This window comes from Echinops telfairi, unplaced genomic scaffold (assembly GCF_000313985.2).
Source record: "Echinops telfairi isolate 266 unplaced genomic scaffold, ASM31398v2 ScPeMD7_7400;HRSCAF=8409, whole genome shotgun sequence".
NCBI lineage: Eukaryota > Metazoa > Chordata > Mammalia > Afrosoricida > Tenrecidae > Echinops > Echinops telfairi.
In genome coordinates this window covers 48,513,830-48,530,836 of record NW_022111300.1, presented here as the reverse complement: position 1 = coordinate 48,530,836, position 17,007 = coordinate 48,513,830, and the positions used below count along the sequence as shown (strand labels likewise).

Genomic DNA, 17,007 nt, shown 5'->3' with positions numbered 1-17,007 from the left:
GCCCAAAGAACAAACAAATCTGTCTTGGAAGTACAGCCATAATGCTCCTTAGAAACAAAGATGGTGAGACTCTCTCTTACACATTTTAAGGGGGACCATTCCCTGGAAAAGGACATCACGTTTGATAAAGTAGAGGATTAATGAGAAAGAGGAGGCGCTCAAGGAGATGGATGGATTGACACAGAGGCTACAACAATGGGCTCAAACAATACAACTGTGAGGCTAGCACAGGGCCATGCAGAAGTATTTCACTCCGTTACACAGAGGGTTTCTATGAGTGGGATCTGACTTGATAGCACCTAGTAGTAACAAGACCATGGTCAGTCAGTGTAACTACAAAAGCTACAAGAAGAAAGCCTTGTGGGATATTTGATCACAATTTGTTAACCACCTATGCACACACACAATACCAAATTTAGTGAGTGTTACTTGAGGTGACCACCCTTCCTTACTTCCCAGGGTTAGAAGAGGCCTTTGAAGTAATTTCTCCAGCTGATAGCAGATGTGACTATTGCACACAACAAAGGATCTAGCACCATTCATCATCATTACTATTCATCTCTCCTCCTCCAGTCCCATCTTCCAAGTATTTAAAACAAATGGATTATCTATACCAATAGTGATTACCTGGGGTAGCTGAAAGAATTTTAAGCCACAGGTTTTGGTTTAGTTTTGGTTTGGTTTTGAAGACCTCACAGTAGTGCACGGCAAGCGCTTGCCTCTTCGTCCTGATCGTCCCCCTCCAGGGTGGCATCGACAATGAATTTTCACTGTGATGTTGCTGTTGTTGTTGGGAGCCATTGAGTCGGTTAGGGCTCACAGTGACCCTACGGACAACAGAACGAAAGGCTGCTCATTCTCACATCGATGCAGCCATTGTGTCAATCCATCTTGTCAAAGGTCTTGCTCCTTTTTGCTGACCCTCCCTCTATTTTACAAAGCAGGGTGTCTTTCTGGCTCCTCCGGATAACATGTCCAGTACATAAGGCAAGTCTCACCATCCTCCCCTTCTAAGAAGTATTATAGCTGTACTTCATCTAAGACAGAGCTGTGCATTTTTCTGATAGTCCATGGTATGTATATTTAATAGTCTTCACAAACATCATAGTTCAAAGGCACCAAATTCTACTTCATTCTTCCTTATTCTTTATCTAGCTTTTTCATGCAGATGAATCAATTGACAATGCCACGATCTGGGTCAGGTGCTTAGTCCTCAAAAATAACATCTTCATTTCCTCCCCCTAAACAATTTAACAAGGTCTTTTGCAGCAGAGAGGCCATTCACTTTCCTGATTTGAGCTTCCATGTGGATTGATCGAAGATTCAAATAAAGTCCTTGGCTGCTTCAGTATTTTCTCTCTTTATTATGTTGCTTGTTACTCTAGTTGTGCAGAGTTTTGTTTTGCTGTGGTAAAATTAATACTGAAGACTGTGCTCCAACTATTTCATCACTAAGTGCTCAATCTTTGCTTTGCGCAAGCACAAGGGGTTGCCTGCATACTGGTCTCCTCCCTTCAGTTCTGATGCCATTCTCTTTTTCATATAATCGAGCGTCTCAGTTTATCTGGTTAGCATACAGATTGAAGTATGGTGAAAGGATACAATCCTGACTCTCACTGTTCCTGATTTTAAACCAGTTTTCTCTTGTTCCATTTGAATAACTGCTCTAGGTCTATGTACAGGTTCTGCATGAACACAATGAAGGATTCTGGAACTCTCAGTCTTTGCAATGGTAATCATAATTACTATGATTCACACAGTTGAATGCCTCTGCATAGTCAATTGAAAACAAGTGAACTCCTTCTGGTATTCTCTGCTTTAAGCTAAAATCTGACGTTAATAATGATATCCTGAGCTTCCACAGCCTTATGGGAATCTTGCTTAGTTCTCTGTTGGTGTGTGTTGCAGTGGGTGTTTAATTATCCCCAAGAAAATTTACTAGTACGCGATATGATATTGCTCAATAATTTCTCCATTCTGGATTGGAACAGCCAATCTTTAAGATTAGCAATCTACCACTTACCTAGCAGCATAACCAGGGGTGGAAAGGAAAAGCCAATGTTGAAAAGGCCAACATTCCCTTTATTACAATTGAGAAAAAATGAGCAAATGTACACAAGTACTGGAACCCTCAAGCACTGTCCTCCCACAGTTGGGCTGGTTTTGTCATGATCATAAATGCGCTTCATCTCTCAGTACTGATCTACACTCAGTTGCTCCAAATGCAAGTATTAATGTGCAAAGTTCTGGAAAGGAGACACACAGGCAGGCGCACACGCACACAGACACACAACTGGTAACATTATGATAAAGGGAGAAAAGCTTGAAGTTGTCAAGGATTTCATCTTGCTTGAATCTACATCAAAGCTCATGGAAGCAGCAGTCAGGAGGTCAAATGACACATTGCACTGGGTAAATCTGCTGCACAAGACCTCTTTAAATGGCTGAAGACCCAAAATGTTACTTTCAGGACTAAGGTATGCCTTCCCCGAGATGTGTTTTTTTCAATCACCTCATATACATGTGAAAAAATTGGACATTGAATAAGGAAGACTGAAGACAGGTGGACTGATGTATCTTAATTATGGTGCTGGCGAAGAATATTGACAAGTACCACGGACTGACAAAAGAAGAAACAGATCTGTCTTGGAAGAAGCAAAGCCAGACTGCGCTTTCGAATCAAGGGCGGCAAGACTTCTTCTCATCTACTTTGGAGTGCGTTCTGCTGTCAGGAGTGACTAGTCCCTGGGCAAGGGCATCGGGTTTACTGTGAAGGCAGCGCAGCGATGCAGTGAAGAAGGCGGCCCTCAACAAGCTGGAGACACAGCGGCTGCAACAATGGACTCAAGTGACGGGCTCGATTGGTGAGCATGGCCACGCAGGACCAGTGTTAGCGTTCTGTGCAGGAAAGGGGGCTGTGAGTTAGAACCAACTGGACGGCACCTAACATCAAAAACAACAGACCGGGCAACAAAAACAAGTACGCGCCTAAAAACTACTTGGAGGGCTAGTAGGCTTTAGATATAGCTACATTTTTAGAGGCTTTCCTGAGGAAATGAGGCTGTTCCTGATCACCTGGGGCGAAGTAGGTGCATTTTAAACCTACTCCAAATGTGTTTAAAAGGAGCATCAGACATCACACTCACGAAGAGGAAGCCATGCTTGTTTCACGCAATGAGCCTAACAGAAAAAAAAAAATCAATATATACTTTTTGAATTATTCACCACAAGTGGGTCAATTAAAAAGATTCCCTGGACGAAAGGCTTATCATTTCATAATACATGTTTAACTTGTTTCTTCCCCGTGGGAGGGCAGGCTAATACACTTTGGAAATTATTAGGCTTCAGTATTAAATAAAGAAGGACCTGCTCAACGCTGGGCGTGGAAGCCTAGCTCCGGTCCTGGGACCCTGCTTCCCCTTAATTAGGGAGCACAGGGTCCCCTGGGGTTCCCAGTGGCTCTCTCCTAGTGCGGAAGCATCAGGATCCATAATGCTCACACACCTCTGCTTTTGAGAGAAAGATGGCTTTACCAGATTATATAACAACACACATTTGTTTTAACAAGTCTAACTATAGACTTACATATAAAGAAAACCTTAATTGTCTGCCCTACCTTCCAAATACTGTCCTCCTGAGAACAGCCTGCGTATCCATCCTTCTACCGTTTTCCATCCATCTAAAAGACACACGTGCTAAGCAAGAGTGTTTGAATGGAATCATACGACATACCTTCTTCTACAACTTTTTCACCTGATGCAAACAAACCATCTTCCCAAGTCAGCACCTGCAAGTTGAAGGCGGTTCTTTTTGACAGCTGCCTAATACACAGAGTACAAATGTACTCACCCACTCTGGGGCACACTGACATTATGCTCACTCCAGGTTTGCTACTGCTACAAACACGTCTGTCCGAGCGTTCCAGTCAGCTGTCCTGTTTGTGCCACTGGTTTCACTTCGGAGCATGGTGGGGCCCAATGAGTCGGAACTGGCTCTACAGCCATAAACAACAACATTTGACCCAAAATTTTAAAACACAAAAATGTCAGTGTGTCCATCGACTCCTGTGGTAACAAAAGCTGGTTTAAAATGAGGTGGATATTTGTTTGCCGCCTCCAGAAACACTAATGTTTGCTTGCGGGGTGCGGCCTCAAACCCGTGGAAGGTATTAAGTAATATATGGCACACATCCTGCATTATCATCACATTACCTAAAATCTCTGAGTCCTGAAACACCATGGCCTCCAGTTTGGATAAGGAGCTATGAAAATATACTTCTAAAAGTTTAACCAATAAATCTAAGAGAAGGCACAACTTACATTTCAATACAGCCTGAAAATCAAGTTGTACAAGTTCTCACTCCCAGCCAGCTTTGTGGAGCGGGTCCCTTCCACCTGATGGCTCTCACCTGCACCGAATATCAGCATCCTTTCCATTTTCGCTAACAGATGGGGTAAGGGTCTCAGGTCATTTCAGCTTGAATTGTTCAGTGGCGTTCAGCATCTTTGGGTGTAGTGGGGAGTGGTCTTTTCATTTCCTCTTTTAGGTCCACCTTCCTTCCTTTACCCAGTTTTTCTACTGAGTTGTCTCATCAATTCACAGGGGCTCTGCATGCCACACTTGGTGTGACATGCTGCAAATATTCTCTCCCAGCCCACTCTGCTCCTGGGACTGTGGCCACCTGCTCCTCAAATCTGATGTCGTTTCCTTTAAGGCATGTAAGTTCAGTCCCCTCACTTGAGAAGGCCCTCTCCTTCCCACCCAAAGTTCCCATGTATTTCCAAATTTTCCTTTGTCATTTGGATTTTTAAGTCCATTTGCTATTTGCTTTTATAAATTTATCACTGTGTAGAGACTTAACTATTATTTTTTCTTGGTAGCTATTTACACTAATTCCATTTATTAAATAAGTCACCCTTTCCAATATTCACTCCATTTAAATAAATTTCACATCCTAAGGAAAGGGAGAACAAACAGAAAGCTCACTGCTGTTCAGAGAAAGTCACTTGGGTAAAAATAAGTTACATTGACTTTGTTTGTCTTTCCTTGTTTCCTGGGGGAGTTTGTAAAAAACCACGTGTTTTTGTGCTGTTCACAGAGCCACGGTGGTACAGAGGGTTAGGCACTGGGCAGGTAACCACAAGGTCAGCAGTTCAAATGCACCACTCTGTGGGAGGAAAATGAAGCTTTCTGCTCCCATAAACACTTACAGTCTCGTGGGAGGAAAGGGGAGAGGAGTGGACGAAAGAAGGACCCCATCATAAGGTTGGATATATAGCCCCTCCTGAGGGGGATGAATAACAGAAATCTGGGTACAGAGAGACAACGTATAGTGTAAGACACGAAATAATAATAATCATATATAATTGCTCAAGGATTCACAAGGGGGGGGGGGAGCTGATACCAAGTGATCAAGTAGAAAGAAAATGTTTCGGAAATGTTGATGGCAACATAAGTATAAGTGTGCTTAATGCAACTGAATGATGGATTGTTATAAGATTTGCAAAAGCCCCCTAATAAAATGATTAATAATAAGAAAAGGTTAACAGTCTCAGAAACCCAGAGGGGCAGTTCTCCCTTATCCTATGGAAATGCTATGAGTTGGTATCAACTTGATGGCAAGTGAACATTGCTATTCTTCCTAAGCGCCACCTTAGGTTTTGAGCCTGCAAAAGATTTTAAGATCATTCTTTTGACAGGGTGCCTTGTCTCTTCCCCCTAGAAAGAACTGATCTTTGTAAAGCCATTCAAGTGGTTTTTAAATGCATCCTGAATACACCTGCCTTCAAAAACATGAACTAAGTAAATGAATGACTGAAAAACCACTATGAAACAACAACTTCTGTGATTTAACATCCTGGCCCCTTTCAAATGCTGGCTCCTTTTGTGTGGACTCAGCCCTACTGTTTTCATCTTTTTGCTCTAATCTGTCATGATACTGGGTACCCTGACTGCTCCCATGGTTATATAAGAAAGCAAAATCATTTTCAGTTGTTGTGAGAGTCTGTCTCTCCTGAATGAAGACAGAAAGGTACACTGCGTTCTGTCCCTTGTCTTTGGGTGCAGTGGCATAAACAGCACCTGGATGTCATGTCATGTCTATTTCAGAATTGCTGGGAACACCTCCCTTTCCATGGCTTTCAGTTCCCACACTGCACTGCTCTGAACATCCCCAAATCCCATTGCCCTGTACTTGCCCTCCATGGTTGACTTTTAGCTTCTTGGTTATAATCATCATGGGCTTTACCTTGTACGGCAAAACCCATGAGAAGAACCCATGAGAAACTGTTCGCTACAGATGAGTAAACAAGCACAAATAAACCCATGCTTCCGTCTTGCTGGGAAGTCTGCTCGAGTCAGGGATCATAAAGTGGAAAAGAGGCTTTGATTCTGAAAAAGAGTGTTGTGGTGTTGAGAGCGGCATACTGGTAATACTTCTGAAATGAATCTGCATAAACATGTATGCCATTCTGTCCCAAGACCAGAGCAGCTCAGATGCCTGTTCTCAGCAAGCACCTGTCCCCTGCCAGTCTTCTGGGTGTGCTCAGCAACGTCACTAGGTCATGTGGCCTACGCCCCCCCTCCCCCTTCATCTTCATCACCATAAACACCTCTGAGTACCAGCAAAGCAAGTCTCTTCCTTGTAGGCCAGAAAACAAACACATGAATAGTACACTTGGATAAAAAATAAAAGTCACTGCCACAAAAGAATTGGATCACATCTTCCTTAAGAATTGTAGGTGCTTTAAAAAAATCAAGATGAGTATATCAAAACTACAACTCAAAGACATAATTTTTCTACAACCACCACCAAAGACAGAAACCACTCAAGTGTTTTAGTTCTCATAACAATAATGACTAACAGATATACTACTGTCAAAAGGAGCCTCAGTGTTCTTGAAAGGATAGTTTAGGCTTCTGCACAAAGCACATTGAGTCCCAGAGGAAGACACTGGCATTGACCTCTGAGGAGCTTTGAAGTCAGAGAGTGGAACAAACCCATCGTAGGTGGCATGGATCTAGGTAATACATATATCAGACATCTTCCCTTCCCTCATGATACTTCCCTTACACACACACACACACACACACACACACACACACGCATGCACGCATATACTGTGTGTGGGTAGGGGTGGGGGTGGTTGAGTACGCACCGAGAACTGTGCATACTGACAGAATCCAGAATCTGAGGCAAGAACAAGTACGTAGAAACCCTTTGCTAACAGTTTCCTGTTAGTCATAAGTTTCAAAGACATCACCAGGGAAGATGGATGTGCCCAACTTAGGAGAGGTCACTGTCAAGTATCAAATATTCTTGTCAGCTGAATCACCAGGAGAAATGACCGTAGTTGATGACCTCCTTTTCAAAGTTCTATTATTACCCAGAAGAGTAGTATCAAAAGTATAGGTACTCTTAGAAAAATCCGAAGTTCCAGGCGCATTGGGTTTTGAAACCTTATACAGGGGGTGTTAGTTGCAGAATTGGATGTGTATGTTTAACCCAACATAGGATTGGGGGGGGGGGGGGGGGGGGGGGTAGTCTCCATCAGCAGTCTCTTTCAATAATTTTATTGGGGGCTCGTACAACTCTTATCACAATCCATCCATCCATTGTGTCAAGCACATTTGTACATTTGTTGCCATCATCATTCTCAAAGCATCTGCTTTTGACTTGAGCCCTTGGTATCAGCCTTAATCTTGCTGCCAATCCCAAGTTACCACCACCACCAACTACAAAATCGGGATCTTTTTTGGTTGGTGCTTATTACTGTTCCCCAGGAGCTCCTCCTGGTAAGAAGTTGGTCACCACTCAGAATAGCCACTCTCCACAGATTGTATGTCTGTGAAGCACTTTCTAAGGCTTAGTACAGCAAAGAACTCACACTAAAATGAGAGGAGAGGGGAAGATGGTGGAATACAAAAGCCTAACTGGAATCAAGCCCAAACTTTGAAGACTCCCCTTTTATTTAAGTGGGAAAGAAAAGTTAAAAACCATCTTAAATGATCCCAAGGAGTCAACAGGGCAAAGTGTAATTTAATAGGGGCTCCCTGACAAATCTTTTGTTTCATTTTGGGTTCTCTCTTATAAGAAGAACACAGGCAATTATCAGAAGCAAGTGTGGGAGCTTTAGCCAGAGAGAGGACTGACACATACACATCCCAGAGCCCCGAGCACTAAACAGGCCTGCCTTTAATCCAGTGCTCAGGGAATAAAACTGGGATTCCTTTGGAATGGAAAACTTCCCAAGAGGCTCAAAATTCCAATGGAAAACCAAAGCTGGGTTAAAAAATGAACTTCCAGTGTTGGGAATGGTCAACTGAAAAAAATGGGCATTCCAGGCATTCTATGTAATTCCTTAAACACTTGACCAGCCTCACCAAATCCCAGGAGTGGGATCTCTTCCCAAGGAGATCATTGTCTCTGAGCAGCACTTGTGCCAACTGTTACTTCTTTAGAACAGCGGCCATGCCTTTGCCCAGCAGTTAGCAGCCCACGTCTGCTCGTGGCTCTCTCCCGATGGCAGAGCATCTTCCAAGCGTGCTGAGCTCCTCAGCAATGCCCCTGCACTCCCACTCCATCCAGCAAAGCGGCTGTCAAGATGCAGCATGGTACTCCCAGTCCAGTGATGCTCATGAACTTTCATGATTTCCATTAAGTGGCGTTCTCAGGAGTGACTGATAAAAACAAAAATAAAACTCTCCCCCTTCAGTAAAAACCTAGAAACATGAGTGTTTGGAAAGGATAAGTAATTAATATGAATAACTTAGTATTTTAAGAATGCCAAGATCTCCAGAAGAACAGAGTAAGCAAGGAATATGGTCATTTTCTTTCAACTCCATCGGGATTAAAAATGTAGAAATAGAAGCTTTCTAGAACAGACGAAAGTACTTGGTAAATGCCAGGCATAATGATGAGTTTCTCATTTCTCCATAGCTTTCATTCTCTTGCACCCCCATTCTATTAACAACATCCACACACCCAAATCAACTCCATTCCTTCCCTCCCATTGGAGACACCCTCCCCCACCTGATGCTTTTCAACTTAAGTAAATTCCACATCCAAGGCTCAAATCACTCCTTTCCTCCAAGGCTTTAAATCCTGTCTCTCCACAACCCAAAGGTAATCTTTATTTTGGGTGACAGAACACTAGCTACACTAAACGCTCAAAGCATTATGGGGTCCTCTTTTGTGAAAGTTTTAAGGCCACTTTCTTGATGGTGGGAAAACCTACACTACAAGGGCCTGATAGATAATGCATAGACATCTCTCCCTCTCACGCTCTCTCCTCCTCCTCTGATACTTTTTTTTCTTGTGGTAGCTATGCTGTAAGTCACTCAAAATACTAAATGCAAAAGCACTTTTAAAAACTTCAAGTTTTAACCATGCTTTGCATCTTTAGAAGACAGGCTCTTTGTTAAAGTACTGCATAAACTGTGTGAAACGAGGACATGTCACTTTTTATCATTTGCCCAATTTTCAATACTCAGAATGAAACCACTTAAGCGTATGTGCTTTCACTATCATCAATTTCTCAAGGACTTGCTGAAATAGAGGCTGTTTTGAAAAGTGGAGTAGGGGAAGTGATTTCTAAATCACAGTAGTCTAAGATAAAGATATTTGCATCCAACCACGCAATGACAAACCTGTCATCGTGTGGGGGCAGGTACAGAAACACACACACACACACACACACACACACACACACACACACACACCACTCCAACTCTGCTTCTGAGTTTCTCTGTGTCACTCTGTAAACACTGTGTGGGGGTCCACAGAAGCGAACAATCTGGCCTCTCGCCCTTAACAAACTTCAGATCCTTCAAGGCAATGTTACTTCCCAGGAAACTATGAAATACTATAAACTAAGACGAGCTAAATTTATCGGGACAGTAACATTCATGATCAGCAGTTTGGCTTAGTATAAATAGGTGCATACTGCTTTGACTATCATATTAATAACAATCAAGCTAAGACATGGGAAGGAACATTATAGTTCTTGAATTTAAACCGGCAAAAAGTCCTTTTTACTGACTCTGCAAACAACTGATCTATTTTGTTAAAAACTACTCTTCCTTATAAAATACCAACCACAAAAGTACTCACACCATCTGGGTTCTGCCTAAGAAGACACAGTTCATGTCAGATGCGTCCTGCTACGAGTCGTCCTATATGAGTAAATCAGTGGATCATAACTAAGGAGATAGGGATCAGGGCAAGAACCACGAGCAGGACACTGTAAGACCCTGAATTTCTCTCTCTGTATTTTGAAAGCCAACTCACAGAGCTCTGGGGCAATAAAGGCACAACAAACCACTGTGGGTCCAAGAATAATGTTTTCCCTCTGAAACTGCTGACCTGTGTCTGTACATCAGCATGCTGTCTCTCCAGACTGAGGAGCTGCTGCAAACACCCATTTAAATGGTCTGTGAAAAGCGCTAATTCAGTGAAGGTGGAAATTTGTCCCAGGAAGAAGAATATAGGGGAAGTCAAGCTAGAAGGTCTCGGAGCTCCTGTGTCACAAATGCGCCCTTCCTGTTCTCCCCAGAGTCTGCCCTAGAGCACTGTGACCTCAACAGTCACTCCTGGGGTAGAAACAGAAGAATGAACCAATGCTCTTCAATATGCTCCCAGGAAAACACGTTCAAGAGACCTATCCGCATAGATTCCATAACTTGACACACACTTGCATGCATGCAATTAAAACAAATGGCTCTCTCTCTCTCAAAACCACGGTGCTAACAGTACTAAAAAAAGTATGCTTTCTAATGTCTGTGTGTTTATGCATACAGCTTTCTGAAATATGCTTTATGATTTTACTTCCCATCTTTAAAATACGTATATATGCGGGATGTATGTAAATTCAAGGAACATTTCGATGGTTTCTTCATTCTCTTTCCCACAAGCTTTGGAAGCCCCCTTAGTTCTACTCTGTCCTGCAGCATCGCCATGAGTCAGCATCAGCCCCATGGCAGTGAGTTTGGGTTTGGGTCCTATACTTATCGATAGTGTTCTTTGAAGTCTCGGGGAGTTTGGAGACTTTGGAAACCAAATGAGATCTCTCTTAGCTAAGGCGGTGGGGACTAAGACCCCCATCTGAATGGGGTGAAACAGAAATGGGTATGAGGCAAGTTCCTCCACAGGATGGCCCCCAGCAGTCTCGTGGTCACTCAGTCCTCAAGTGCCAATGCAGTATTCCTAGCGGACCTTCCCACGTTTCAAGCAGGAGAAAGAACAAATCAGAAGCCTTTTTAAAACCTCATATCCATCAGAGTCACAGTTATACGCTGAAGTGCAAGCTGATGATGTACATGCTAGCATGGGTAAATGAAAGCAGCCAGACATGAAAGTACATCCTTTACGATCCAGTCTTATCAAGTGCAAGAACAGGTCAAACCACCTAACGATGGCAGCTGTCAGGAGGGTGGCTAGGGGATAACAAGAGGAGGCTTGTGATAGTTTCTCAATACGGGTACTGCTTAGGTGGCAGTGTTCATTTTTGGGGAAATTCATCAAGCTGTACACTCCAAAGAGGGCCTTCCAAAAGTTTGTGGGGAAATGCCATTATCTTTTAATTCCATTTCTCCAAGACCTTTCTGAAGACCCCATAGGGGTACCCTTTTCTCTATTTTTGTTATACCAAAAGATTTCCTGAAGGTTACCCAGAGAGCAATCAGACCCCAGGTCTTTTCTCCCCTTTCCAGCATGAGACGGGTTACTCCCTGGGAAAACTGAACCATAGGGCCCCTGGTTCAAAGTCACCACACACAGCGGGAAACAAACACCAGAGACTGCTCTGAAAACAGGGTTCTGGTAACAATCCACACAGGAAACCTTGAGATTGCCGCTCTCTTCCCCACACAGCTCCCTGAATCTTGGCTGCCAGGTATGCACTGCCCAGGCAGAAGGCCAAAGGATGACTGTCACCTCAGGGAGAAGACACACAGAAACAATCTCTGGAGGCTCCTCCCCGGCAGGGAGGCTGTGTGGCTGGAGGTCCTGACCATAGGCACTCAAAGCCCAGTCCCCAATGCAGTGCACACTATTCAATAGGGGCAGAGAGTAAAGGGTCACCAGGCATTCAGCCTTCTAACATAAAAGTCCGAGACCTAGACAAGAGAGGAAAGAAGGAAGTGAAACAATGCATGCGGGTTTACGTGTGTGCCTGTATGCATATGTATGGAGTCACTGGTAGTGTAAAAGGGTAGCACAGGCTCGCTGCTAACAAAGGCTGGCAATTTGCTTGGTAGTTTGATTCCACCCAGAAATGCCTCAAGAAGAGCCGGCAATTTACTTCTTAAAAATCAGCGGAGCAGACTTCAACTCTGACATCATAAGCTGTGATAGCCACTGGCTTGTTTTACAGTTTAGCTGAATCTTGAGTTTCTTTGCTTGGAGCATCGGTGGCTTTGACAGCATGAGCCTATTGGCTTAATAGGATCAGTTGGAAGTGTTCTCCCTCGACTGCTGGTTTCAGACTGCTGGTTTCAGAAGCGTTTAAACGGAACAGAGCCAGTCTTCTGTAAGTATTGACCAGCAGTGCCACGTGGCCTCACACTTGCTCTGGCTGTTCTGGCTGACTGACTCCATCATAGCACGCACCACATAAACATGCGGGGTTTTCTACTTCCTCCTAGATCAGTTTAGATGGTTCTAGGGAGGACACTACTTGGATAGAAACAAAGTCAACAATTTTGTCATTAAGAAACAAAACCAAGCGGGTCCAGCAGTGCAGCCCTGGAGATACAAAGTGAACTGGGGCAGGCAAGGTCGGCAGCTGGGGGAGGAGATGAGCTGGGGCATGGAGAATAGACAGGGACAAGGAAATGAGTGAAAAAACACTAACAGGACAGCCTGAGGCCCTCACCCCTTCGAAAGATGCCAGCAGCACGGGCTTGCATCCTCTTGGCGTGCTTCGGGCCCCGGACCTCCGTGTTGGCCTTCCACTTATCATTTCACAGACACGAGGCCTGGAGTGCCACAGTCTCCAGGCAATAAAAAGCGTCTCAGCTTTATTTTGGTTTAGGTTTTAGTCTTCTGTTCAGTGTTATGTAATATTCAAATAAATCAATAAGGCCGGTAATAGAGATCACACAATATTCATGATGAGCTTTTCCAAATGATAACATTTTAGTCCTTCTGGCCATATACATCTTCAATTCTTTAACTTTTTAAAGAAAGCATTTTATTATCCATAAAAGCCTCTACAATCCTTGCCTGATCACACCCCCACCCTCTCCAGAAGACAGCTGATCCTCTAAATTCAGCGCACATGAGAAATGAACTCATTGATTGGCTCTCCGGACAGCGATCTGAACTGTAACAGGGACCAGTATCCTGCTCACTTAAAAGAATGACTGGCTCAGTGAGAGTGTCGCTTTGGAAAAACCACCTGACATGTATTGCCAATGATGCTATTCAAGCTCTCAATGTAACACTTCTCAGAACTTGTGTTTGTAGTGAGCTTGACAACTTCCCAATAGTTAAAGACTTTTTCTGATGAGGGCAGAAAACAGATGTGATTTCTTGAAACTGTATAATGAAACCTAACTAGGAGAATAGCTACATTCCACGAGTCAGTATTTTTCTAAGGACCAACACTTTCCGTAGTCATAATATATGCATGAGGAAAGACTCAGTCAGAGTGCAAAGGATCTTCAAGTAACAATAGTCAACCACCACTGGTGGGGCTTTTAAAATTAGACACAGCTAGAACGAGCTTCAGAGATGTGACCATTTGTCAAACTTTAGTTTGCTTGCCAAGAGTATCCACAATGATCTGAAAATGCAATTTCCAATGACACATTTTCTCCATCTTCCAGTGACCTATCTGCACAAACTTTATAGTAGGGCTTTGAATAGATTGTTTTTTCCCCCTGGATATTGAGAACCATGGACATAAAATCACAACCATTAATTGCCATAGTTTAGACCCTAATCCTGTCAGTCACTTGAAAACTAGTGATTCTTTTACTTAAAGTAGTTACTGTTCTCCTACTACAAATATGTTAGCTGTTCAATTTACTACAGAAGGAAAACTGGTCATTGCTCTTAATTAGAAGGTGATGAATTTGAATGGTAAAATTTTAAATGTATTAGACACACTCAAAGTCCTTTCTCTCAAGTTATAAAGGAATTAATCCCACTGATTTGGCATGTGACTCCTGAAACCTACATAGTAATCACCCAGATGACCTGGTGTTAATGGATTTAAAATCTGGTTCTTAGATTTTTAAAATGTCCTTTAATTAGAACTAACAATAATTTATAAATCATCAAGGGTTCATAAAGGAGGCAAGGAGGGTGAGGCTCAAGCAGAAAGAAAATGTTTTAAAAACGATGATGGCAACAAATGTACACGTGTTTGGTGCAATGTATGTATGTATATATGTATGTATGTGTGTGTGTGTGTATGTATGTATGTATTGTGATAAGAGCTTATAGGCCCCCAATAAAATGATTTAAAAAAAAGAAGTCCCTTCATTGAAAAAAACAACTGACCATTTTTTCAAAAGAAACCATTTTTAATCCAATGAAACCCCCATCGTTCAGAAGTAAAGCACCAAAGGTCTTAACCTTTCACCAACCCCTCTGTAGATGTAGAAATAATGTTAAAAGAATGGTTCCTATACAAATCTCCCCAGTAAAGGAGTATTATTTTCAAAGGCAGAAACCTTGAAAACAATTTTCAGGCTGAGATCTGATACATGGATCTCACAAATAAAGTTTCATCCCCTGACCTGCTGAAAAAGAAAGGTTTATACACATTAGCTTTTTTTCAAAAAGGTCAGCTAGTTCCAGCCCCATCGGGCAGCTGCTTCCCGGCCCTGGTCATGCCCCAGCACCCGGCGGCTCACCTCTGCAGCTCGTGAAGCCCTCTGGCAGCTGGCAGGCTGGAGCTGTGTCTTAGGAAGTTCTGCTTCAGATTGAGATGAGTGAGGTCTTGGCTGTAAAAGAGGTTGGCAGGCAGATGCTCCAGGCTACAGCACGAGAGGTCCACTGAGCTAATACGCTGTGATGCAACCTGGCGGAAGAGACACAGACAATTTTGTGTGAGCACTGTCCATCTCCTAGGATAACTTTCTGTACAGAAATAAGACACTGCTATTTGGGAGCACACACGTGCTATGCAAGTATCACTGTTCATCCAAATACACACCAACAGAGCAGCCACCCGGCACAAAACTGAGCTGAGGTTTTGCCATGGCTCAGCCAGCTGCAAAGAGCAGCAATTTCAGTGAGGTCCAATTGGGGCAATGCTGCAGTTGGGGTGGTGGTGGTTCATGGGGGCGGGAGGGTTGACAGCACAGGCCTCGAGGTGACTACAGGGAAGCAACGGGGCACACTAGGGGGCATACTAGCTGAAGTGAACGGAGGGGAGGGAGCGCCGTAGGGACTGATGTGGAACAGCACAAGGCCTGTGGCCTCAGCCCCAGCCATGACAACACCCTGTCCACTGAACTCGACCGAGCCCATGCCCTACCCACTACTGACCCTCCGGTTGTCTCCCTCACAGAACTCCACTGAGATGTTTATAAATCCATTCTGAGTTGCTCCAGTAGGTCTTCTAATTAGAATTTACTATTGCTTTTTGTGGCTAAATGTTTATCTTCATGCCCTCCTGAGTAAAAGACTGTTCAGCAGGAGTCTGGTACCCATGGCCCTGGCAAGAGTTGACACTGTCTTTCTGACATGCTCTCCCCACTGGCCCAGGCTCTATGGCGCTAGGCTTCCGCCCTCGGCCCTCGGCTTGGTGCTGCCTCTCCTCCCAGGGGCACAGAAGGTTCTAAGACTTGGGCCGGTTCTCCTTCCAGCTCTTCTCTGTTTAGCAAAACCTTAGTAAAACTTCACAATCATCTGCTTTACCTCCTTCCCTTTTATCCAACTCCCAGTTTCCATGACCACATTACAGAAGGCAGGAGAACAGGGCCCCTAGGAGTATGGGCCGTCATCTCCCCACTGGCAGAGAGCTGGCACCTTCTTTTAAAACCCACAGAGAAAACATTCTAATCTGTGTTAATTGCTGCTATTCCATTATCACAACTATTACTACTTCCAAGTGAATTATACATTTGACATCCATTGAAACTAAAATTCTCCTATACTAAGGTGCTATTCCAAAGAAAAAGTGCGTGCCATGCACTCTGCTAGTGGCATACTTGAGCAGAGAGAAAAATTACTGTGCACACAGAGCGAAGGGGACTGCAGTGAGAGTGACCTGACGCACGAGACCTTAAAAGGGAACCTTGAGTCTGCCTTTTAGCAGTGCCATCTTTTCTTGAATGTGCACCCTATTAAGAAGAGGAAAGAAGAGTCTAATAGGGCAAATCCCTGCATAAACCAAACGATGTGAGAAGAGCCAGGCTCTTGCAGGGACTGGTGGGCAGGTGGGACAGACCAGGCCCACAGATCCCCAGTAGCAACTGTTCAGAGGATTTGAGGGGGAGGCACACAAGCAGCTGATCACGTATTCAAATTTATGGGCTGAGCAATCAGCAAGACCTGGCCACACCCAAGACCAGACAAGAGACCATCTTTGGCCCAGGAGGACACCAGGAGAGACTGGGGAGGCGTGAAGAGGCCTCGAGGACAGAATGCCCCGCCGTCCAGAGTGGAGCTTGAGAGAAGAGCTAAGAGAAGAGCTACAGTTTTTGACCACCTATAATCTTCCCTCTACTCTTTTAAGAGCCCTCAAACCTACACTGATAGGTGCTGCAAACAGAGCCGCCTGAGGGACCTCAACCCACCCCTCAGACACCTTGGACTGGCCCAAGGGCACCTGCAAGGGGCAGGTTGGGCCAATGGGAGACCCTGTCTGCAGGTTAAATATTCTGAAGCCAGAAGAGAACCTACAGTTTAGAAAACTGGAGGAAACCAGATCCATATGTTTGAAGTTGGAGAGAGAAAAAAGCAAGCCAGCTGCAGAATGTTGCAACAGAGGATATGGCCACTTCTGAATAAGCGTTCTTAGTACTATATACATAGACAGAATTCCAGATTGT

The 17,007-nt window shown here is 43.9% G+C and overlaps 1 protein-coding gene across 1 annotated transcript in view; it reads right to left on the bottom strand.

Annotated features, from left to right (window-relative positions):
- PHLPP1 (PH domain and leucine rich repeat protein phosphatase 1) overlaps positions 1 to 17,007 on the bottom strand; it is a 214,973-nt gene that overhangs the window by 55,812 nt on the left and 142,154 nt on the right. Inside the window, exon 6 of the mRNA XM_013004763.2 lies at positions 14,863 to 15,029. Coding sequence (XP_012860217.1) covers positions 14,863 to 15,029 — 167 coding nt within the window. The remainder of the gene's footprint in view (positions 1 to 14,862; positions 15,030 to 17,007) is intronic.